The sequence below is a fragment of the Dreissena polymorpha genome, chromosome 16 (assembly GCF_020536995.1).
Source record: "Dreissena polymorpha isolate Duluth1 chromosome 16, UMN_Dpol_1.0, whole genome shotgun sequence".
Taxonomy (NCBI): Eukaryota; Metazoa; Mollusca; class Bivalvia; order Myida; family Dreissenidae; genus Dreissena; species Dreissena polymorpha.
This window is the reverse complement of record NC_068370.1, coordinates 38,868,200-38,892,650: the sequence shown is the minus strand read 5'-3', so window position 1 is coordinate 38,892,650 and position 24,451 is coordinate 38,868,200. Positions and strand designations below refer to the sequence as shown.

The window sequence follows — 24,451 nt, the reverse complement described above, 5'->3', positions numbered from 1 at the left end:
TTAAGAAAAACACAATTATATCGGGAGTATTGTGTTCTTTACAAAAAATCAATGGAAATCCCCAAAAAAGCACGATGTTAAATATTTAATGGACCGGTTTTTTTTTTGGAAAGCCACGTTTTACCAAGCTTGATTTTACGACGATTGCTTTTTTTAACAATGATGAAGCAAATGATATTTTAATTAATGTCAAAATTAAGTGTGTAAATGCTATTGATATTGATAGTCCCAAAACATATCCAGTTTATAATAACGAGCGTTTTTGAAAATACGAAAGACTTTTGACAAGACGCTTAAGAAAACCCAAATGCGAGTTTTTATAAATAATATCAGTGGCAGATAACAATAGTGTTGGTATTTTTTATGAAACGTTGGTATTTAAAAAATGTACTCCTTGATAGTTTAAATATAAAGCGCAAATACTTAATCGTTTATTGCTATTGTATAGCACATTTATGTCTGAATAGAGGTGTATAGATGTATCATTATTGAGATATGTTTTCGAGATTTACGGGTCCCTCCACAAGGGGAGGAGTATGTCTGTCGGACCCGACTATGTCTGAGTCTGACAATATTACCCTTTGGGGGAAACACTGTAATTCACGTCAGGTTTCAATATTTATTTCGTCAACATGAAAAATGCCGACGACGACGTGAACAAATACTACGTCGACAATGACGTCTACGACGGTTATGGTAACGATGACATATTCGAAGACTGGATATGACGATAACACTAAAGTATCAATATGACGTACGTAACTTCAACACTGACTAACATGTATGTGATGGTTATGACGTGTATTTGTAATTAATTATACGAATGAAAAGTATAATGAACAATTGACAATCTTTCTTGCAGGATCTAAATACATTACATGCGATATTATTAAAATCACATAGCATCGATTTCAAATGATACAAACAACACATACCTGTAATTTAAATTGAAACTAAATTCCATTCATAAATGACTGTGTGGTTTTCCCTATACCCTTTTTACAGAATTAATTAATCGGAATTTAATATTTACTCATACTGAATTTATCAATGGATTTACAAACGTAGCACTTTTAGAAAAAAATCAAGATATTGATACAAAAATAATCATAGAATAACAACTAACTGTACAATGCCTATATATATATATATAGTTATATATATATATATATATATATATAGAGAGAGAGAGAGAGAGAGAGAGAGAGAGAGAGAGAGAGAGAGAGAGAGAGAGAGAGAGAGAGAGAGAGTTTTATATATTTTATATATATACTTTTTTGTGGTGTGTGTTTGACTTGTGTTACAACGTATAATTAACATAAATTACGGAACAGCCATCGATGCTCATGCATTTTGTGCTCAATGTATAACGTTATGCATGAATACTGTGTTAATTGCATGTAAAGCAAAACTTTTCCATGTGTCCGTCGTTGATTGAGTATTGTTCGGCTCTTGTAGTAAATCAGTGTCGCTGAAAATTACATAAACATGTACGTAATAACAAACTAATTCATGAAAACATGTTATTACTAGCATTTTAATTTACTAAATATTCATCTTAATAATAGTCACAATACATGCGCTTTTTTATAGATACAGTTAAACAAAAGAGTCCCAGAAGTCATCAAGGACGTTTTTCCGGAATTCGTCATCCGATGACGTCAGAGAGTAGCCTGACCCCGACCGGGAACTTGAGGCCGAGAAGCCGGGACCCTCGATGTCACCAATCTCGCTCCGCAAGGCCTCCGATTCAGTTTGAGAGTCCGTTCGTGGGAAGACATCTTCACACCAGCTCGGCGCGCTTCTGGGCCGCACGCCTGCAAATGTTGAACCGACTGATTATATGTATGCGCCTGTTAATGTTTAATATTATCATACATAGTATATACAAACGAGTTTTAAGGTAAGTATAGACCGAACGCATTACAATGCAGGAGTAAGACGTATTGATGTATAATCAATGCCATGTGTCATGCAAACTCAATGTGTTCGTAAAGAAAAACTAAGCAAAGACGAGTTTTATGAAAACTCGGCTCATCACATCTTGTCTAAAAGCGAAAAGAGTAAAATTTATTCTCGGAAGTTCTGACTTAAGTACAAAAGTAACTGATGCGCATCATACGAAAATGGGCCTTAGGAATATATATATATGCCTATGTATCCGTATACTTTATTGAGGAGCCATAATGCCGTAAATGAGACCACGGAACGCATTTTGGTATGGAGCTTCGCTGATTGCATGTGACATTATTCACATTTTCAAACAACGCCACTCAGCGATTGTGGTAAATAAAAATGCGGTTGAAAAATGGAATACAACATAAATATGATGGAAACATTATAAATTATGTATATTTCACACGACTGCTACATAAATATTAGAACAAACAATATACTGTTTAATCCAAAGCAATACCATGAAAGCGTTAGTGTGTGCGTGGTTGTGGGACGCTAAATGCTGACATTTCGTTATGTACATAGATGCAAACTAAATCAATTGTTTTGAAACATGGTAATCAGAATACATGAGTCGCGTTCTAAGAAAACTGGGCATAATGCATGTGCGTAAAAAGTCATCCCAGATTAGCCTGTGCAGTCCGCACTGGCTAATCAGGGACGACATTTTCCGCCTAAACTTGATTGTCGGTAAGGAGGGACTTCCTTGAAACTAAAAATACCATTAAAGCGGAAAGTGTCGTCCCAGATTAGCCTGTTCCGACTGCACATGCTAATCTGGGATGACACTTTACGCACATGCATTAAGCCCAGTTTTCTCAGAACACAACATGTACTCATCGTTACCCTCATAATGCACAAGGTCTGTTTTCATCACTTACTCTTACAAGGCGACGAGCATCTCTCCACTTCACTCGGGTTGGGTTCGAACCTACGAAGGTTGTACCAGTCTGTTGGCTTCCACACTTGGTTGTCACTGGTACCTGTTGACGACAAAGAATCTATATAATTGTGTAGCTGTATGTATAAATAATACTGTTTCTTCATCTTAATAAGTTTAACTCAGTTTAACACTAAATGCTATAATAGAAAACAAATTACATGTTTTTGTCTACTCTATAGAACCTATATCAAACAAAATAGACTGAATTAGATCCCTTTTTGTTTGTGATGTTATCGACATTTTATTATCGACATTTTTAGCGTTATTATGCATATTTTAGCGTTTAGACGCCTTTCAGTTTGGCGTTATTACTCCTGTTGAGCATCATTACTCGTTTGTTAGCGCTACAATGCGTTTATTTGCGTTATGACGCATTTATTTTCGTAGAAACGCATTTTTCGCGTTTATGCTACTTCGTATCGAACTATTGTATATTAATTTTCAGCGATACTTTTAGGCTTCATCACGACATAAATATTATGATTACGTAAACAAAGTTCAGTGCAATCTCCCTTTGCCCACGGGCTGTTATATAGGCAGCTTGCCGATTACAGACGTCAGGCCCAGTTCAGCCGTATATTATTGTCTATACACTTACTCATGTCGTCATATTCATACATACGTACACGGGGTTAGCTTCGAAGGAAGTAAATCTTCTACCGATTCCAACGACTTTTCGCTTACGTCGCTCCCTGCCGACGAGGAGTTCGACGCCTTGTCCGCCTTTTTCTCTGAAGCATACCGTCTATTATTAGAAGGTTTATCGTTGCCAAGCAACTGTGTGACCGTTCCCTCGATACGTGTCGGCTGCACAGGGCTGGGACTGGAATGAGACGACTCTTGTTGAGCAGACGGCAGAGTCAGGTGTAGGAATGAACTCTTGCGTGGTATCGGCTGCAGGTCTTGAGTATCGTCAGGGCGAGAGTTCCGGACGCCGACCGGAAACGGTTTCAGAAGATGTTCCCATTCGCTGTTATTGCCATCGAGGTCGGTTTGTTCAGGTAAATCTATTTGTTAAAAAAAAAGAAAAACATCATATCAACAATATACAACGCACATTTGTAAAAAGCTACATATACTATGATTGTTTTTGAAAACTATACTTCAATATAAATATATTACATCATATTTATGATGTTGTTTCGGTAAATTAACATCGATTTGAATTTAAAGTGTATGGAATGAACAGCGGTTATCCGAGTTCGATAACAGCCACCGTTTTGAAGATCAACATTTGTCTTTAGTCGGGAAAATCACTTTATTGCGAAGCAGCTCGCTTTTTAAAAGATTCGATAAATATTATTCCAATTACATGATAAATCTTATTTGCGTCTGTTTTGCTCTGGTTCTGGACTTGTTTACATTGTAATTGATTAATATATTCAACGAACGTTCAGTGTAACGTCATTTTAATAGTGAAAACAAGTGACTTAAGGAGGCATTTTGCCGACACTCTAATTTTTATTACAATAATAAGCTATGTTTGAACTTTGATATTATTTATTAGGCATTTATTTTAGTTATTTAGACAGATCGATGAGTATCATGCTATATACAATATCATATCGGTGAGTATCATGCTATAATAAATGGGGTTTTTTAATAATAATTTTTTTAATGCATATTTACTAATCTAATCATCAAAATATTGTATTTAAGCACCCCTTTTAATGATCGTATATAATACAATGTTATGCCGGCCTATTGTGTAGTGTATTTATGTAGTCTTTATTTAAAAAAAATCGACAGGTTATGCATGTACATGTTTATCAATTAACGCCGTTTCAATGTACCGTCGGTCATTGGTTGATCATAATTGACGTCATATCCTGCTTTTTCGAACAGGAAGTTGTCGATGGCGGCTCTTCTGTCTACGGTGCGTTTGGTCAGCTTTTCACTACATTTCTACAAAACATAAGAATTTTTTTCAGCATATTGAAACAAAAATAAGTCGCACGTTTCTTATATAAGTAACATATGTAGCATGTCATTGAAAATCATTGTTTAATATAAATTATTAAACAAAACACAGTTATTTGAAAAATTAATTAATTTCTTTCATACTTTGTCTGTTTACTTGGAAGTATTTGTTATGTATATAAAGTATGTTGAAATTAAGTAAAATATTATTTAAATTAATGTCTATTTTAGGCTTATATTGAAGGGTTTTAACGTTTTAATGGTCTCAAAGAACATCTTGAGTTACGTTCGATGTTCCCTACTATTGTGTAAGGCCTAACATTTAAGTGTTTGTTTCCTTTTTTATTTCCAAAACAGAAGGGTAGGTTGATCAGCACAACTTCTGGTGAGAACTAGCATATATGAGTCGCGTTCTGAGGCAAAGGAGCTTAATGCATGTGCGTAAAGTGTCGTCCCAGGTAAGCCTGTGCAGTCCGCACAGGCTAATCAGGGACGAAACTTTCCGCCTAAATTGGATTTTTGCTAAGAAGAGACTTCATTTAAACGAAAAATACCATACAAGCCGAAAGTGTCGTCCTTGATTAGTCTATGCGGACTGCACAAGCTAATCTGGGACGACACTTCACACACAGGCATTATTCCCAGTTTTCTCAGAACGCGTCTCATATTTCTCGAATAAGTGTGTAAGTTGGTAACCGGGATTGCGTGACGCGACAAAACACAGCCATTCCAGACGCAGTCAACTCCCTTCTAACGCACAACACTTAGTACTCTACCTTTTGTTTTAACGTCTTATGCGAAATTGGTGTATATGGAGGAAGAAGGCACCTGTGACTATTAAGCCCGTCGCGTTAAGCATCGTAGACTAACGCAGAGTTAATTAATGAAGAAGTGAAGAAGTCTTTAGTTCATTTTTTTTTCAAGATTTTTGATATTGTGGACTTAACGACAAATTGTATGTTCGATGTTTTTTTTAATAGCCGTTTATGGCCCGTGTACAATTCATGTTATCATCGTCCCAAATAAAAAGACTATTTACTACGAAAACTCATGTAGCAAGTTGTGTCCATCGTAGTTTATTCAAGTCTAGGAGGTTTAGTTGATAATTATAAAGCATAATTTCAAAGCAAAGTAATAAAAAAAGCCTTGGTCCATAACAATTATTCTCTTAATGTGATTCATGAAATTTCTACCTTGCACGAGTAGTCACCCTTTACCAAACGAGGATCTAAGTCCCCGCACATCCGGCAGTAGTTGTGCCGCCCGCACTTCAGTCGCCTGACCTTGGCATTTGCCTGTTGACACAGATGGCAATGCCCCGGCACGTATGCTAGCGCCATCTTCCGAGAGAGCCTTATACTATGAACCCGATCCATAGGAGGAACAACGTTGGCTTGAAAATAAATCTCGTGGCATTGATTTAGCTATCCATTTTACTTATTTATTAATTAGCATGAAATTAAGTTTAGTTCGGTCGTTTGCGCAATACGCATATATATTGAACTTCGTTGCCATGCGTTATGACGTCGCGTAATGTATATTACGACAATGACGTTCAATGACATATATAGTATGGTAAACGTAAAATTTTACGCGACGACGTCAACATTAACGTAAAATGCGAACAATATGATGGTAGTTTTCTTCTTATGACAAAACGAACTAAATATTGTTAAAAGCACTACATATCAACGACACAATTAAATAATCCTAATGTTGACCTATATATTTCAAATGATGTCATATTGATCTTTTATCAGTAACTTATTTAAGCGAGACTTGCGTTCATACGTTCGCGCGGTAGTAGACGCAGATAGAAATAATTTAGTAATCTTCAAAGGGAGAATATCATTGGAGTCACTTTGTCGGTCGCCTCGCGCGCTAAAATGTTATACAATTTTAAGCGAACTACTCCCTCTTCTGTTTATGTGATTTATAATTGTGTAATGTGTGATCACCATGAAGAGTATGCATATAAGTATGTGATTCTCACATGTCCGCGTTATTTTCTCTTTAATGTAGCGGACACAGCGATGCGGATTATGTGCCTTGTTTGTGACAAATCATTTTGGCAATTAACACAAGTGTATCGTACTGATGCTACTTTGACATTAATGTTGGTTTCGTTCATGCAAACATATTGGCAAGCACAACTTGGTGTTCTGTTTGTCTGTTCGAAAAGTTGATTATTAGGATTCAACAACAGTCAAGGTTGAAAGACAAAATCATCCAAAACATTTTATTATACGTTAAAGTTTATTTTGAAATTGAAATTGATTGGCAATACGTAGAACAAACTTACTACTATGTTTAAGAACACCATCTTCACTATAACTACATGTAAACTAGAATATTTAATACATTTTTCTGCAAGCCTATACGGTCATAAATTAACATTGAGTGGCCAATGTATTATACCAGGAAAAATATACTTGTAACAATTAATAGTATTTGTTGCTGTTCGTCCCGACAGAGAACACATAATATAAATATACAATAAAAGCATTCTAACCTAACAAAATCAATAGGCTTTCACATAGGAGCTTTAATTCATACTAATGATAACCTGGATACATATAGAAAATATTATTTACGTCGCGTTTTGGGAAAACTAGAATAAATGCACGTGAAGCTCGCACAGGCTAATCAGGAACGAGTTTTACCTCCAAGACTGGATCCATAAAACCAGACAGTGTCGTCCCTGATAAGGCTGTGCAGACTACAATGCTATCCTGGAACAACACTTAACCCTTTGCATGCTGGGAAATTTGTTGTCTGCTAGAATGTCGTCTGCAGAATTTCTATAATAAGCATTTTCTTCAAAGAATACTATCAGAAAAGCAAACAGTTTGGATCCTGATGAGACGCCACGTTCTGTGGCGTCTCATCTGGATCCAAACTGTTTGCAAAGGCCTTCAAAATTCGGTTTCCGCACTGAAAGGGTTAACGAACATGCAGTAAGCCCGTTTTTCCACAATGAAACATATTTTAATAACTTGGACTGAAAATTAGATTAATTTGGCACACGAACAGTATGTTAATTGGGAACGGCACTGAATTATATGCGTTGTTTTTTTTCTCCTCAATATATCTGCACTGTTTTTAAATTAGATCAACTGGAAAAGTGATAAAATTGCAAACAATCAGATACTTTCTATATGAGTAGATTCCTTAAATGTAACTCGTGATATAACGCAGACGAAACATGTACATATATACAATTGAAAGAAGAAGAAAAACTGTTCTCAACAAACTTCAAAGAACTGGCCTTTTCAACATTAGTCTAATTACGCTCTAAATAGTATTAATGTTATAGTATGAAATCAACGACAGTGGTACCAGTCAAAAACACATTATGAACTTCATGTACGGTGTATCTATCAAAGAAAACCCTCCACATAGACGTACGTGAAAATATATGTACATCTAAATGAAAAAGTAGACAGCATCTATCGCACAGAATGTTCAATAACGTACACCATCGCCCGAACTACAGATGCACCATTGTATCATGTGACAAGGACAATCTAGAATTTACATGCAAATTTACTGACGAGTATATATTGGTTAACAATATTGGTATTGGTACTGGCCACTACCCGCACAAATGAAAAGACATATCATTCAGAAATATTTCCCAAAACATAATGTATAAAAATGTAAAAACATATTGGACTTAAATCAAGATTAAAAAGCCACAATGTATACATATTGGTAAGAAAACAAAATTGGCGAAACTAGTAAGTTAAAAAGCATTTTAAACAAAGTCCGTAGATCACTTTTTTTTCTTTGTAAGAGTCGCGATTTCTTCGCAAGTGACGCTATCGATGTCGTCAGGGCAGGAACAAGTTCTCCCGCCATTTGGTTTAGGGAGGCAGAGATATCTACAGCCGCCGTTGTTCAAAGCGCAGCCGAAGCGTTCTACAAAAAAAGAAAAAGTATACACAGGACTAACAACACCAATAACATAGTCCATATCCAACCTGCGTATTAATATGCTAATATGTTTTACAGCAGAAATATACGTTTAGCGCCCCGAAATTTAGTGACCCGAAACAAAATGATAATGCAAACGTTCAACATCTGTCAACGGACATGCAAATAAAAGAATTTCTCATACATATGACGTGCCTCCAGGTAAACGTGCAATTTATGGAGCCAATATACAGATCAGAAAAAAACGGTATTAAAAACAAGTAAATGCAAACACAAATCACCCATGTTAATGCAATAGATGTATTGACAGCGATGAAAGCTTTGAAAGACGAAAGAAGCATTTGAAAGATGAACATAACGCTGCATGTTCTACGGATAATAGCAATTTACCTACTAACTTCAAGAGTATCTTCATTTTAATCAAAGATTGTTTCCAGTTATACCTGTATATGTTAGAAGTAAACCGTTGCAAATAGTTTTTGAAATGAAATAAAGTTGTTTGAAAAACAGTAAGAAGGACAGGAAGGCGGAGTTTAAGTGTTAGTAATCTAATCAAACAGTGTATGACAATTGTAAGTTGAGATTCAATATTTTATGAAGTACTTACGTTCAAAGCTCTAACCTAAATGATAATTTCATTTCAGCAATTCTGTACATTTTCGTTCAATCTTTCACATGTTTTTTATTTTATTGATTCCATTGAGCGTACATTTGTATGAATGTTAAAATAAGTAGGACTATTTGTTGTTAGCTAAAAATCATTCGTAAATTACAAATGTCAAATGTGTCGTAAGATGTATGCTTAAAGAGGAAACGACAGGGCCAAAGTTAATTGCCGAAAACTCAAATGATCAACGCATATATTATACATACGGAGACTTTCTCTTGCCGGGCAGTAGCTACCGATGGCGGTGACGCCGTACAGACGCCCGTTGCCTCCAACCGGAAGTGAGAGCGGCTTGCCTTCCTCTCCCGTCACCCTGTCAACGTGGGGTATGCCGCGACTGGAAATGTACACGAACAAAAAATTGTCACAATTTAAATCAAAGTCTGTTTTATAGAAAGAAAACAGTATGTTCTCCAATGGATAAACAAGTTCAAAAGAACATAATTTTCATTTTGCATATAAACTATTTTTACAATTTGTCCATGTAGTTTTGTTAGTTTGGTGTTGTTTAAAAAAGATTTTTTTAAACAATAGAACGTTTTACTCTTAACGTGTAGTGCTTAAAATTGGTTTTCACATTTTCTTAATACAATGTTTGAGTTTCTTGATTTTTTATGCTGTTCTATTTTCAGCAACGAACCTTCGGATGACTTGTGATAAATCACACAATTTGTATTCAATATAACATTAATTAAATATTGAAAACATATTTACTAAGAATTAACTCACATAGTCCAGTCCGACCAGAAGATGTCGCTGCCATATATAGCCAGGTCAAACGGGTAGGGAACCTTTTCCATAACGACGCGGCGCCCAAGTCCCGCCGCCGAGCTCCCGTACTGCACGCACTCGATTTTGTTGACGCCGGCGTCTCCCCAGCAGAGCTGCCGCGAGTAGGGATCGTACGCGAGACCGTTTGGCAGTCCCAGACCGGTCTCTACGAACACGTGGCGGTCGGAGCCGTCCATGTAGGCCGCCTCGATGACCGGCTTGTTCCGGAACCAGTCCGTCCAGAACATGACCCTGTGCGGCGATATGCATGAAACTCACGTTGTAAGCAGATTTATTGCAAGTATATAAGGGCCAAAATTAACCAACCAATTCTTAGACGTAAAGTGTAGGAATAAAGATAATTCTTACAACTGTAATGTTCTTAATATTATTTTAACAGTTCACACCGCATTTTAAAAATAGTGCATCAATTCAAACTCTTAAGTAAGATTGTGTGGGTCTAAGTCTGTTATATATGCTTAAGTCTACTAATGGGATGGTTAATTCGGGCCCGGATCTAATTAAAAATGTTTAACAGATACAACATTGATGGTTGAAAAACAAGAATGAAAGTTCAGAAGAAATTGTACCAGAACATCACCGAAATTAGAGTGTACGAATACGAATGAACATACTTTTCGGGTGTATGGTCGACAATGCATTCGTGCACAAAAGACATGCCCATTGTTTGAAGAGCGGAAATAAATGTAGTCTCTTGAATGTTAACATGGCAAATGTGGACGATGCACGACGGAAAAAGGTGATCACACAAGCTCACCATTGAGCTTAGAAAGAAATGTTGCTATCATAAACTGTTAGACGTTCAAATTTAAACATCGTCCTTAAATGCACGAGTTTTGTAATCGGAATACAAAAATCTTTCACCCATTCCTACAATCGATACAGAACGCAACCATTAATAATGCTTTTTTGTAGAGTGCTACCCACCCTTGCATAGGTGACACGACGATGGACCGAGGGTCGCGCAGCTCAGTATTGATCAGCGTTTTCCGATACGTGCCGTTCATGTTGACCACTGCAACGAGGTCGAGGGTGGAGTCGGTGACGTAGAGGTTGCGCGACATCCAGTCAACAGCAAGCCCTTCAGGTGAACTAAATCCTGACAACGAAACAATTTTCTTGTTCATAAGAAAGCTACTACGTGAAAACAAAAACAGGTAACGGCTTATTCATATTGTCACACGTTTAATATTACTTCGTAATTATTGATTTACATATTATTTTGGAAAAATAGTTAAAACATCCTGTAAATAAATCAAATTGATGCATCACATGAGAACGTTTTTTATACTTATAACGGCATAGCTTTCTTTAAGTGAAGCGATTCGGTTTCGAATGTCGCACATATACTTTCAGTGTGCCACAGTGCGTGAATATTTTAAAGTAATACATCTTTAGGTACTTTACTCATCCCAAAGTTCAAACAGTTTTTTACAATTATATGCACCTTCTTTACCTGATTATTCGTATATTAACAAGAGATCTGAGAACAAATTAATTCTATATAAAACATCATCCAATTCCAATAATCGATTTAGTCATTTGTATGAGTACGTAATGTAAATAAGTGCGAACACGTGTTCACCGACTGCCGAATAACACTTATTAAACAACTGTCATAGAAAAATCTGCTATGCGTTTTCCTTAAAATATCTACAAAGATAGTAGAAAAACGTAACAAGTTTACCATTTATAACCACGTCCTTGTTGAAGCCATTGAGGTCCGCCCTCGAGATACGACCATGTTTCACGTCTGTCCAATAGAACTTCTGCTCGGCACAGTCCGCCGCTACTGCCACTGCAAGCTCGTCTGCAAAAATGGTTGCAGAAGTTTAACTTGCGCGCTCGTGCTGTCATGTATATGGAAATTGTACAATCCTTTCAACATAAAACATTCACAAAAGGGCCTGAAAGGCCCAAAGTCGCTCACCTGAGATACATAGGAGCTGTTCTGACCAAGTTTTATGAAGATTGTAACTTTAAGAGTGTTAGCAATGTTTTACTATAACCATTTAAGGAAAAACGACCCGCCTCCTCGAGGCCATCACACTAGAACCATTTTCGAACCTATCCAAGATAAAATAACAATAAAATATTCTGAACAAGTTAATTAAATGCTGGACTATAAAAAAGGTGACTTTTAAAGTGTTAACAAGGTTTTACTATAGCCATATAAGGACAATGCCCCACCTCGTAGCGGCCATGTTGTTCAACACACCGGAACCATTTTCGAACTCATCCATGATATCATTAGAAGAAATAAATGTGGCCTCCAGAGTGTTAGCAAGTTTTACTATAGCCATAAAAAGGAAAAGGCCCGCCTCTCTGGCGTCAATGTTTTTCAACCAACCGGAGCGATTATTGAACTCGTCCAAGACATCATTGGGACAAATCTTTTCACCAAGTTTCATTAAGATCGGACAATACATGTGTGCTCTAGAGTGTTAACAGGATTTTGCAATAGCTATATAAGGAAAAATGCACTGCTCCCTGGCGGCCACGTTTTTCAACAAAACGGAACCATTTTGGTAATCCGTATTCGTCCAAAATATCATAGCGACCAAGTTTCTGACCATATTTCATAAAGATCAGACAATAACTGTGGCCTCGAAGAGTGTTAAAAAGGCAAATGTTGACGCCGAACGCCGTACGGAGGACAAGAGATCACCATTAGCACATTGTGCTCGTGTGTGCGAAACAAGCGTCTTTAAGGAGTATATGACAGTGAAAGATAGGAACATGTGTACACGTTTCAATGCAAATTCCCACGTTTTGTCACACCAATTATAGCATGTCGTCCATATACAACTCACCAGGAAGGTACAATACTCGGGAGCCGTCCGAGTGGTCGCCATTTTGTTTCGTGGGTACCTTGTGGATGGAGTAGCCGCGGGAGAAGACCAGATAACTCTCCACATCCGGTAGAGCTGGGACAGAGACAGAGGATTAGTTTGTACGCTATATGGTCACTAATAAGGAGACATAAATTTCACATGAACTTGAATTTATGCGTTGTGTATGTTGTGTATAAACAAAACACCTCAGCACATTGAGTAAAATAAGAATTTAGCAAAAAGTCGAAATTTCGAATACAGGTCGATTTCTTTAAAATGTTATTTAAGTTGATGACACGTGAATTCCTATAAAAACAAAAATAATACTGTAAGCATCGCACCAATTTATTGTTTTGGTTTTTATATTCCACGACCCCGAAATGCGAAAGAATTACGATGGAACACAGTTATCATACAATATATCGGAACACGTCTGCCATGTAATATTCTGATTTATTATTTACCTTAGTGCAATTAACCTATTTATGCCTAGCGTCTAGAAAATAGGCCTTGGCAAAAAGCGTAGACCCAGATGAGACGCCGCATGATGCGGAGTCTCATCAGGGTCTGCGCTGTTTGCTTAAAGGAATTTCTGTAAGAAATATTCTAAATATAGAAATAAATATACTAGACATCCCTAATTTTGGAAATAAATTTATCCAATTTAGAAGGATGGGAGAGTCCACTAGGCATAAATGGGTTAACACAAATAACAAGAAATAAAATCATATGAAAAGACGCAACGAATATTTATCATTATGTTCTTGCTTGTGCGTGTGTACAAATTACGCTTTGGAACGTAACAGATATCTAGGATAAATAACGCATAAAAAGTAGTCCGCTTCCCCAACCGTCGATTACGACAACGGATTTAAAACATTGAAATACGGAATTCAGTCGAAAGCTTGTAATGTATATTTGAAATAACCCATTATTTTAGAGAGAATATGCATAGGTATATAATAAATGTATAGCCGTGCAAAAAGGTCAGCGTCTGAGTTATGTATCGATTTTTAAAGTATATTGATTCTGAAACGATCTTAACCCATTTATGCCTATCAACTGGAAAAAAGGCCCTGGCAAACAGCGTAGACCCAGATGAGACGCCGCATTATGCGGCGTCTCATCTGGGTCTACGCTTTTTGCTTAAAGGAATTTCTGTAAGAAATATTCTAAATATAGAAATAAATATACTAGACATCCCTTATTTGGGAAATAAATTGATCCAATTTAGAAGGATGGGAGAGTCCACTAGGTATAAATGGGTTAAACGCTCATTCTTACCTTCGCATCTTCGTCCATCTCCCTGGTAACCCTGGCGGCAGATACACGAGTACCTGCCCTCCGCCTCCACGCAGACGGCATTGGGATCGCACATGCTCGGGTTGGAGTTGCAGTCCACCTCTAAAAATTCATAAATACATGTACTTGATTAGAATATTAGTTGCATTTGATATAAGTTTTATCGAAAGGTTAGCTAAATAAACCAGAGCAACGATTTAAAGTACTGATAAAACCTTTTTATGTGGCGCAAATTTAGAATGTATAAAAAGCGACGTTTTAAGTTATAAACGTGAGAACAAAGGACAGGAATACATATGTTTCAATAGTTGATGAAATCTAGCCACTGTACAGAGTTTCCCTTATCTAGCCACTGTACAGAGTTATCTAGCCACTGTACAGAGTTATCTAGCCACTGTACAGAGTTTCCCTTATCAAATTCAGCTTAAAGTTGGATCTTTATACATTTTTATCTAATAAAGAAATCTGTATAAACCAAATACGCATAAGCATCTTAGCCAAAGAAAGCATGATGCTATAATTAAGTGCAATCACACGTATACACAAACATAATCTGATGTAAACAATTATTAACATTATATGCCGTGTGACATATCATGTTTGCTGATTGGTCATAAAGTTATATATACGACCAAGTACTATGGAAGGGTATTTAGGTAAAAATTACATCATTCGTGGTGAATATTTACATCATGACTGATGTTTATCTAACATGCTTCATGACATTTCCAACATGCTTGTTGTCTATTCGTTTATACTTGATGATTGTTGCAAAATTACATCATTCATGGTGAATATTTACATTATGCCTGATGTTTATTCTAATATGCTTCATGACAATTCCAAGATGCGTGTTGTCTTTTCGGTGATACTTGATTGTTGCAACATGCTTGGTGACTATCCTATGTTTGTAAGTATATATTCCTGAAACCAGTCATAATCGGTTTTACCACTAAGCGTCATTAACAACGGCAGTAAGCAACAGGCAGTAAGCAGGATGAAACTAAGCAGAATGCAAGTTACCAAATTATGACAGCAGGTGGCGCACGTTTATTTTCCGTATGTTGAATAAATTGCTTTTCGGAAAAAAGCGAAAACATCCGAACTGCCATACTGGATAAGCTGAATTACTTCCCTTTGTTTTATAATCTCCGTTAAACTATATACGTTTATTATTGCAAGACCAGTAGGCCTTAACAATAAAACTGACTGCCGTGAATGTTTTTTTATATTTGTAAGTTGCAGTTGGTACTCATGAAAATGTACATGTATTTTATTCAGGACATAACGGGGCTGATGTGTTGGAAGTGTGGCCCATCACTCGTCCAAATAATTACAGTAGACGTCATCTACCGATGTGCATTGTAGCCCAACCCCCATTGCCACAGACCTGTGCGTGTAACTTTCAGATTTCTCTAGTCTGTTTACCAGGCTATAATTACAATATATATAAACACATATTTATCATTTTATGTCTATAATATATTATGTCTGTGGTATAAAGTGAAACCTTAAAGTTACAAGTAAACGGGTCTAGTACAACTATTGTACCCCTCCTTGGGAAAACAACTACTTCTACTATTAAAATATCATGGAACATAATTTTCAATCAAATTGGAAAAAATAAAATAAACGAATGTTATATAAACAGGTCTGTCATGAACGTTGACGTCGCTCTTGGTTACAAGAAAAATTCCCACGCACGGACTTTAACCGTCATTTTTGACGATGCTGGAACAGCAGCGTCCAAGGTTTGATAACCAGTAAAAAAATCTTCACAATGGCGACCTATGTAAAAAACCGAGCCAGTCCGATTGAGATAACTCGATTTTTCAGTTACTTCCCTTGGCATTCGCCACTGCATAAGAGATTGCTCGTTGATTTTCACTGATAACATTCTCTTAGCAGAGTTGTCGTTCGTGTTGATAAAGGTAAATATTAAAGGGGCCTTTTCACAGATTTTGGCATATTTTGAAGTTTGTCATTAAATGCTTTATATTGATAAATGTGAACATTTGATCTTAAAAGCTCCAGTAAAAAATCAAGAAAAAAAATACAAAAGGAAAAAAAGTAGCCGGTACCAGGGCTCGAACCAGTGACCCCCGGAGTCCTGGAGTTAGTCTGAATTAAAACGTATTAGCCCTTTCGGCTATTCCGCCGTGTGTACACCGTTTTAGTATTGTATACCTTTTATAAGCAATCTTCGTAGTTTCGTAAATTTAAACGACAACAACAGAACTCTCCAAATTATTCAATCGTTTCGCGTTGCAACGCTTTATAATTTTTAGGTTTTCAAATCGTCAAAAGTTTCATATAATGGCTATATTGGACTATGGTAAATGTTCAGTAATACCGTTTCCTCACAAATATCATAACTAAAACGAAAATTTGCGAATCTGAAACAACTTTTTTCAATTTTGTCAATTTACCAAACCGTGAAAAGATCCCTTTAATAGAACAGCATATCCTGGGGAAACAGATTCAATAAGTGTATCAGAACGTTAATTTCAAATTAGTAATTTTACATCCATTTTATTTTTATGGACCAATGAAACAACTATATATGTTCTCTATTTTGTTTGATATTTGTTCTCGATTTAGTAAATAAATTGCGAATAAAAACATGTAAAATTAACTTTTTACGTGATCACAAAACTAAAGAATGCGAACAATTTCGAACCTGCAAATTGAAAACGCTGCACTGCTATGATATATATAGATAAAACAACATTTCTTTCCGTAATTGTCCGTCCCGCTAGCGCAGTGGTAAGGACGTTTCGATTTTTCACCTTTACGACACCGGTTCGATTCCCGCTCCCGGCGAAATGTTATATTTTGTAAGTTTTGTGGTCACCATTCCGGACAGGTGTTTTTTTTCCGGATTATCTCACCCCCCCCCGCAGCATTTGACCATATAAAAAATTAAAAAGTATTTCAGTACAAAACAAATAGCTGGAAATTGCAGCTATCATTCAAAATTCGTCCCAACTGTCGTCAATCTAATCTTATTAGGTAGGAGTGCTAGGACACACTCCGGGTCCCAACATTATGCAGCCTCAGCGCGGAGGTAACTCATTACCTTGGAAAACCACAAATACACACACTGGGTGCAGCCTAGGCGCGTTTAGACTCAAACAAGGCAACAAACTCAAGTGCGGGCACAATCATTTAAAATTTACATATTGAATACGATATTCTAACAGAAATTACACAACCACCTAAGTGTACATACCATGTTTGATATTTCGTTCGATTGTTAGATTTCAGCATATACATGTATAAGGTCATTTCGCTATTAGTTAACTTATCCATATGTTCGTGGGCGACCTCGGATAGTCAAGTGCTCATACGATTGAGCTCACATGGTCCGGCTATGTGCTCATACCTACTTTCGAGAATCATCATGAAGGTATTGCCATACTTAATGAACAAGAATGTGACCCGCCTCCCAGTTTCGCTCAATGGGTCAAGTTACCCACGGGTACTACTTCCCCGTACCCCTAAACTTTTTTTCGTACCAAAAATGTTTCGTACGCAAATTTTTTCCGTACCAAATTTTTTTTCGTACCCAAATTTTTTATCGTACCCAAATGTTCGTATCAACATACACAATTGTGGTGATATAGATAAACTTAAATTGATGTTTTATATCCATCCTCTTCAAAAGCATCGTCACACCAGTACTGCCAGTACTTTGATTTACAATCAATTCTGTATGAAAAATGTCTGTGAACATTAATCCGGTGTTAATTTTAGAAAATAGTGAGGCGTTCATTTATTATGGATCTAAAACGGAGCATTATTCCGCATTTAAAAAAACACCAGGCATATTGCATATAAGATCGGAGACATGAAATTATTTCGAAAGAAAGCAATAAGAGGTTCAAGTCTATATAAGCAAGTCTTGTTCTGCGCACCGATTACGCTCTTACTGCTTGTATATATTTGACTCTTATGAATCGTGGCAAATACCTAGTGTTTTATTTTGCTTAATGTAAATTAAGCCACGCATCTATATGTACTTTAAGCAGCATAGCATGACTTCCAAATGACCAACAGCTCTTTCATATGTGAAAGAGATTGACCGACAAAATACCTTCTTTTCGATGGTTTTTAAGATGGTCTGTAATTCGTAATAACGTTCAAGTGCTGTTGATTTCATTATTTTAATGAGGACCTAGACGAGTGAGAACTCATTTCTAAAATATTTACATAATATGCATTGATATAGAGATTTACGCATGATCACACATTTTGAATTCTTATTATATTTTGTCAATGTGTAAACATACGCACAGAATTTAAGTCTTCTTTTTTACTAAATTTAATTCATTTTCTACGACTTTAAGCGTCTTATCAGGAGCTCCGCATACATGTATTTGTCACATATATTGAAATATATCCATAGAGATTCTTTGGTTATTGAAGGTAAATGACTGTACAAAAATTACGATTAGTTATTAACAAAAAAAGTAAGGTCTACAAACACGCGGTTAATTTCGTTTCAATAGCAAATACCACACAAAGGGTATAAGCCGTAAATTTCCGTAGTCGTCCGTAGCATTTCGGAACGACTGTCAATTGACATCATTGTATCATGCATGATTGTATGTGGCTTTGTGCTTGGGTAAAACTCACATCTTGCCATCGCGTTAATTTATTAAACGCATCAATGTTTGATTTCATTGTGCTTTGCCCCTATTTCACAAGTCTCTCTGCACAAACCAACATACATATACCCAGCATGCAATTTACGAACAAGAATGTTGCATCAGTACACATGAAGCAGAATGTAAATAGACATTGGTCATCAGGCAAGATGTAAGTGTCATCAAGCATGAAAAGGTATCTACATATAAAATAAAAGTACCATCAAGAATCATGACACAGTCATAACGAAGGATGTAATTTTTACCTAAATACCCTTCCATAAAGTACTAGTATTTCCTTAATCTGGTTTAAGCAGAGAAGTTGTGGCATGTATATGGCATGGGTACAATAAGAACCGGTACAATAAGTACCAGTAACCCGCATAGATCGACAAAGACTGCCCAGTTAGTTACCTCTGTATCTGCATGTGATGCCGTCGCCCTCGAATCCCCTATTGCAGCGACACCTATAGCTGCTAGACTGCGGGTCGTAAACGCACTGAGCGTCGGGGGAGCAGTTGTTCACCTCGTTACATGCGATCACTGTAAACACACGTTAAAATAGTGTACACCACAATTCAAGATCAGATAAGCCGACAATGTCTTTTTTTTTAAATTACAATGTGCATAGCAATGCCGTACCACCGGCATGGTGACGACAGCTTTAAAAGAATATTTAACAACATCCGTCAATGTTACATGCAGCGACGCTTCGTCGTACTTTTCATCAGGGCATTATATCATGAAAACGGTCTTAACAAAGTAAGGATTTGTAAAACATAGGCAAGTATAAGAGATGAATACGTGAAACACTTCTAAAATGTGGTGATAGGAAAAAATACGAGTATAATAAGGTTACCTCTCATGATGCACACGGTGCCATCGCCGGAGAAGCCGGGGTTACAGCGGCAAATGTAGCGACGCGTGTCACGCGGGTCAGTCACGCAACGAGCGTTCACGTCGCAGTTGTTAGCTACGTTGCAGCCTTCCGGTTCGCAGCGCCGACCGTCGCCTGGTGGCAATGAAAGAGCAAATATATGTTTTAGTGTACGGTACTTTCACTTGCTACACGTATCATTAGATGTGTACGAAAGGGGCTGTGTATGCGAAGAAAAGACCATCATTCTTTATTCGTACTGATGAAAGCGTTATTTTAAATACACATGCATTTATTTTAAAAGAACACCTTGTAAACAGTAATTAAGACGTGAAGTATACAACATGTATATAGTAAATTTTCAATTGTGAGCCAAAAGTTTATCTTATTCTTATTGCATTTAAAATATATAAAACTAAAAACAATGTTTGTCCTATTACACTTTGTATGCCCGGTGGTCACTTTATTTTAAAAGTTAACGTTATTAGCTTTATCGCACTACAGCGTTCTCAAACGGTTTACATGTATACTATTTCAATGGTGCACAAGACATTTAACAGAAAGAAGCAAGCAGCGCCCTTAAACTATAACCACGTTGCCGACTTACCGTAGTATCCTCGCTCACACACGCAGACATGATTGCCACTGGCGTCGCGGTCGCAGCGGGCGTTGACATCACACACGTTACCCGAGCGGCAGTCGTAGGCGGGCGAGCAGCGAGTGCCGTCACCTTGGTACCCGACCGCGCAGACGCACCTATACCGCTGGCTGTCCTGGCTGAAAACGCAGGCGGCGTTTGGATGGCAGTCGTCACAAGCCGCGAGGTCTTAAGAAAGAGGAGGAAACTATATGAGCCTCTTTCTGTAAAGATGGACTAAATGCATGTGCGTTAAGTGTTTTCCCATATTAGCCTGTGCAGACCGCAAAGGCTTATCCAGTGCGACACTTTCCGCCTTGACTTTAAAAGAAACATAAAATGCAAACAGTAAGTGTCGTACCTGCACATGCTAATCTGGGGCGACAATTTACGTACATGCATTAAGCCCAGTCTTCCCAGAACAAGGCTCGTTTAGAAATGGATGAGACAAAAGACGTTCGTTAAAAGTGAGATAGAGTTTATCGTAATGAACGTTTAAGCATAACACTATTATATGCAGGATTTTTAGTATGGCTAGTTTTAACAATAAATTACATTCATGTACATGTATATTTAAATACTAAAAGCGTCCACAGAAAATACAGAATGAACATAGAAGAAGAATGTAACGGCTAAAATAATAATAATAGAAACATTATAAAGTAGCATAGCTCCTACCTGGTTGATCAATCTTTGTGCACGTGGTTCCACTTCCGGTATATCCCTGCTTGCAGACGCAGCGAAAAACGAGGTTGTTGATGTCATAGATACACTCGGCGTTCCTGTCGCACTCGTCACAGCGATTTTCTGTCGATAGATCAATATTTATACATTGATTACTTTGCTATAATATTCGGCGTATTAAGCATTAAAAAGAGCTTATGATAAAATATAATCTTTGCTTATTGTTTAATTGTACTAATTAAGACTGCAAACCATTGGTGTGGTGCATTTGTAACGGATATACGGTATTTGTATATGGGTGCTCGATAGTACAAATGGTAAATACTAGTACATGAAAGTTCGAATTGTTTAGATCTACAAATTGTAAAGTTAAATGGAACGACAAATGTGACAATAGGTCTACAGAAACAAGAGTGATGTTGAAATAAATAACAACGGTTTATTTGCAATTTGTCAATACAAGATGTTATATTAATAAGCTCTCATTACTAAAAGCATGCACATGGAAGATAGCAGTTGCAGAGACCTTATGTACTTGGTCCTAATAAAAAGACTTAACCCATATATGCCTAGCGTCTAGAAAAAGGCCTTGGCAAACACCGAAGACCCAGATGAGACGCCGCATCATGCGGCGTCTCATCATGATCTGCGCTGTTTGCTTAAAGGAATTTCTGTAAGAAATATTCTAAATATAGAAATAAATATACGAGACATCCCAATTTTGGAAATAAATTCATCCAATATAGAAGGATGGGATAGTCCGCTAGGCTTAAATGGGTTAAATAATATAATGTAAAGACTAACGTAGAACTAAGGGAGCGTACTCACCAATATCGAGCCTATCGCAGTACTGACCGTCCCCGCTGAAGCCGTCAGTGCACTCACACACGTACCGCTCCTCTACGTCGCTGAACACGCACTCTGCGTTCGCGTGGCAAATGTCCGCCTCGTTACAGTCAAAATCTGCAGCGGATCGGTAGTTGGGATCGCATATATAATGATATAACAGATCGGTAGTTGGGATCGCATATATGATATAACAGATATGTGCTGAATGGTAATGAAATCATGGGCACTCTCCAAGTGCGTCACAACTTGATCATGTACGAAATGCATATTTATATTCTTGATATTTGTTACTTTTAACCGTCTTCTAATTGGCTATTATAACTTCATTACATTTTAAAGAAATTCTTAACACGAACGTCCACGTCCAGCCATACCTTACATTTTAAGAAAGATCTGTTATACGATAGGAACCAATAAACTAAAGTTTGTGAAACCGACAAAACCACCACTTGAACTTACGAACAGACTTGCAAGTCTTTCCGTCTCCGGCAAAACCAACTTTGCATTCGCACATCGGGGTGTTTGTGACGTCATTAAATACGCAGTTTGCGTTGTCGTCGCATACGACGCCACCACAGAGCGCGACATCGCCTGAAGTAGAGAACATTATTAGAACTGCATGCACTGTTATAAAGAAAAATATAGATCTAAACTATATTTTCCATCAAAGTAAGCAAGAAAAACTTCCGAAGGATTATATTTATACAAATATGATAAATCACGGATAACAACACCCGTTATCATAAAAAAAACAATGTCGGCATTTGGGCAAGTGTTCACAGACTGATTCTTATACATTGTCACAAGAAATAAATAATATTGTTTTATGTTATCAAAGCTTTAGTGGTCTAAGAAGATTTAATTTCAGTATTTGGATCAACCGGGGTTTCCTTCAGTCTCAATATATTATTTTTGATAAATCAAAGTCCGATAAAACAGTGAGTTTGGACCAACAACTTTCACTTAGTAAACAATCACACTAACTGAAACTTCGTAAACGCAAGAGAATATCCATGGTTAACTACTTTGACAGCTGAATCGCTCTATCTTGTGTATAATAGATAAGGGAACTAGTAATTTTGGGTCAATGATGGATTGCTATGATATATTACGGTAGATATGTCTATTTAACCCTTGCATGCTGGGAAATTTGTCGTCTGCTAAAATGTCGTCTGCTGAATTTCTAAAATTAGCATTTTTTTCGATTTTTTTCCAAAGAATACTATCAGAATAGCAAACAGTTTGGATCCTGATGAGACGCCACGTTCTGTGGCGTCTCATCTGGATCCAAACTGTTTGCAAAGGCCTTTAAAATTCGGTTCCCGCACTGAAAGGGTTAAATGTTTGTATTACTATTAATGATAAATCGTTTCGAAGCGTCATCAATGTTCACATTAATAAAAGAGTGTGAGAAATTGTATCAATAAACGTATTATGGGAAACCTCATTTCATATACTTCAAGAAATAATTATTCCGTAATAACCATTACGATATGTCAGATAATCTTTTTTGAACGCCAATTGACGTCACACTCACGTGTACATGTGCGCCCGGTCATGACGTAGCCAAAGCGACAGCGGCACGTGAAGGAGCCGACGGTGTTGACGCAGTCCGCGTTCGCGTCGCACGTGTTCACAGTGGCGCATTCGTCTAGGTCTGGAACGGCAATTTAAATGGACTTGATCACCGAATCTGGCATTTTTTTAAGTTTGTAAGTACAAGCCTTAAATCAGTAGATTTTAAAATGTCTTACCAAAGAGTTCAAGTATAGTTACACGAAAATAAATAAACAAATAAACTTAAACAACAGGAGTCGAACCCGGGTCCTTTATACAAGAGAACTTTCTTGCATCGAAGCTGTTGTAATGCAACATGTATTATATATCTTATACAGCATTCCACGTGTTGCCACATCAATTAACGATAACACTAGAAACACTTCAAATAGTTCAATTGTGTCGGGTTTGTTACGCATGTTTTTTTTTCAAATGATATTAACTCATACACGAAAACGTACTTCAGTATGTGTCTATGTCATAAGCGTGCACATTGTTTTATTAACTGTTGTTTGAATTTTTGAGAAGAGTTGTGAAATATTCATTTCGTCAATATGTGAACACGCCTTTGTAATTAAAACGCCCGTCCTTACAATATAGCTCAGGCATTTAAACTGACATAAATTCAAATGAACTTCCTGATACTTAAACACTGGACACTACCTATTGTTAAAGAGTTAAGACATAATTACGTATAAATATAAATGCGAAAAGGGTTGGATCAAACAGAATGAAAATTTCTGTAGATTTACCCCAGAGGCTTCATAAGCTATCAAACGTGTAATGATTAACACACATGTAATGGGTGCGTGGCCAAGGCACTTTAACACTATCAATATGTCATAAAA

The 24,451-nt window shown here is 37.0% G+C and overlaps 2 protein-coding genes across 2 annotated transcripts in view; both read right to left on the bottom strand.

The window, feature by feature from the left end:
* Window positions 1-1,517: 1,517 nt before the first annotated feature.
* Window positions 1,518-6,356, bottom strand: LOC127862619 (uncharacterized). The gene is made up of 5 exons (XM_052401823.1): window positions 6,013-6,356; window positions 4,693-4,804; window positions 3,526-3,906; window positions 2,838-2,939; window positions 1,518-1,817 (listed from the first exon to the last, which is right to left on the bottom strand). Exons 1-5 carry the CDS (start codon window positions 6,193-6,195, stop codon window positions 1,600-1,602), a joined length of 996 nt encoding a protein of 331 aa, XP_052257783.1. The 5' UTR covers window positions 6,196-6,356; the 3' UTR covers window positions 1,518-1,599.
* A 722-nt stretch (window positions 6,357-7,078) lies between these two features.
* LOC127861777 (nidogen-1-like) overlaps window positions 7,079-24,451 on the bottom strand; it is a 44,693-nt gene continuing 27,320 nt past the window's right edge. Inside the window, exons 11-24 of the mRNA XM_052400458.1 lie at window positions 23,584-23,703; window positions 22,506-22,637; window positions 22,026-22,160; window positions 21,192-21,320; window positions 20,484-20,702; window positions 19,859-20,011; window positions 19,414-19,542; window positions 14,333-14,452; window positions 13,028-13,141; window positions 11,902-12,024; window positions 11,142-11,313; window positions 10,152-10,445; window positions 9,629-9,759; window positions 7,079-8,740 (exon numbers count right to left, since the gene is read on the bottom strand). Coding sequence (XP_052256418.1) covers window positions 8,595-8,740; window positions 9,629-9,759; window positions 10,152-10,445; window positions 11,142-11,313; window positions 11,902-12,024; window positions 13,028-13,141; window positions 14,333-14,452; window positions 19,414-19,542; window positions 19,859-20,011; window positions 20,484-20,702; window positions 21,192-21,320; window positions 22,026-22,160; window positions 22,506-22,637; window positions 23,584-23,703 — 2,117 coding nt within the window. The 3' untranslated portion in view covers window positions 7,079-8,594. The remainder of the gene's footprint in view (window positions 8,741-9,628; window positions 9,760-10,151; window positions 10,446-11,141; window positions 11,314-11,901; window positions 12,025-13,027; window positions 13,142-14,332; window positions 14,453-19,413; window positions 19,543-19,858; window positions 20,012-20,483; window positions 20,703-21,191; window positions 21,321-22,025; window positions 22,161-22,505; window positions 22,638-23,583; window positions 23,704-24,451) is intronic.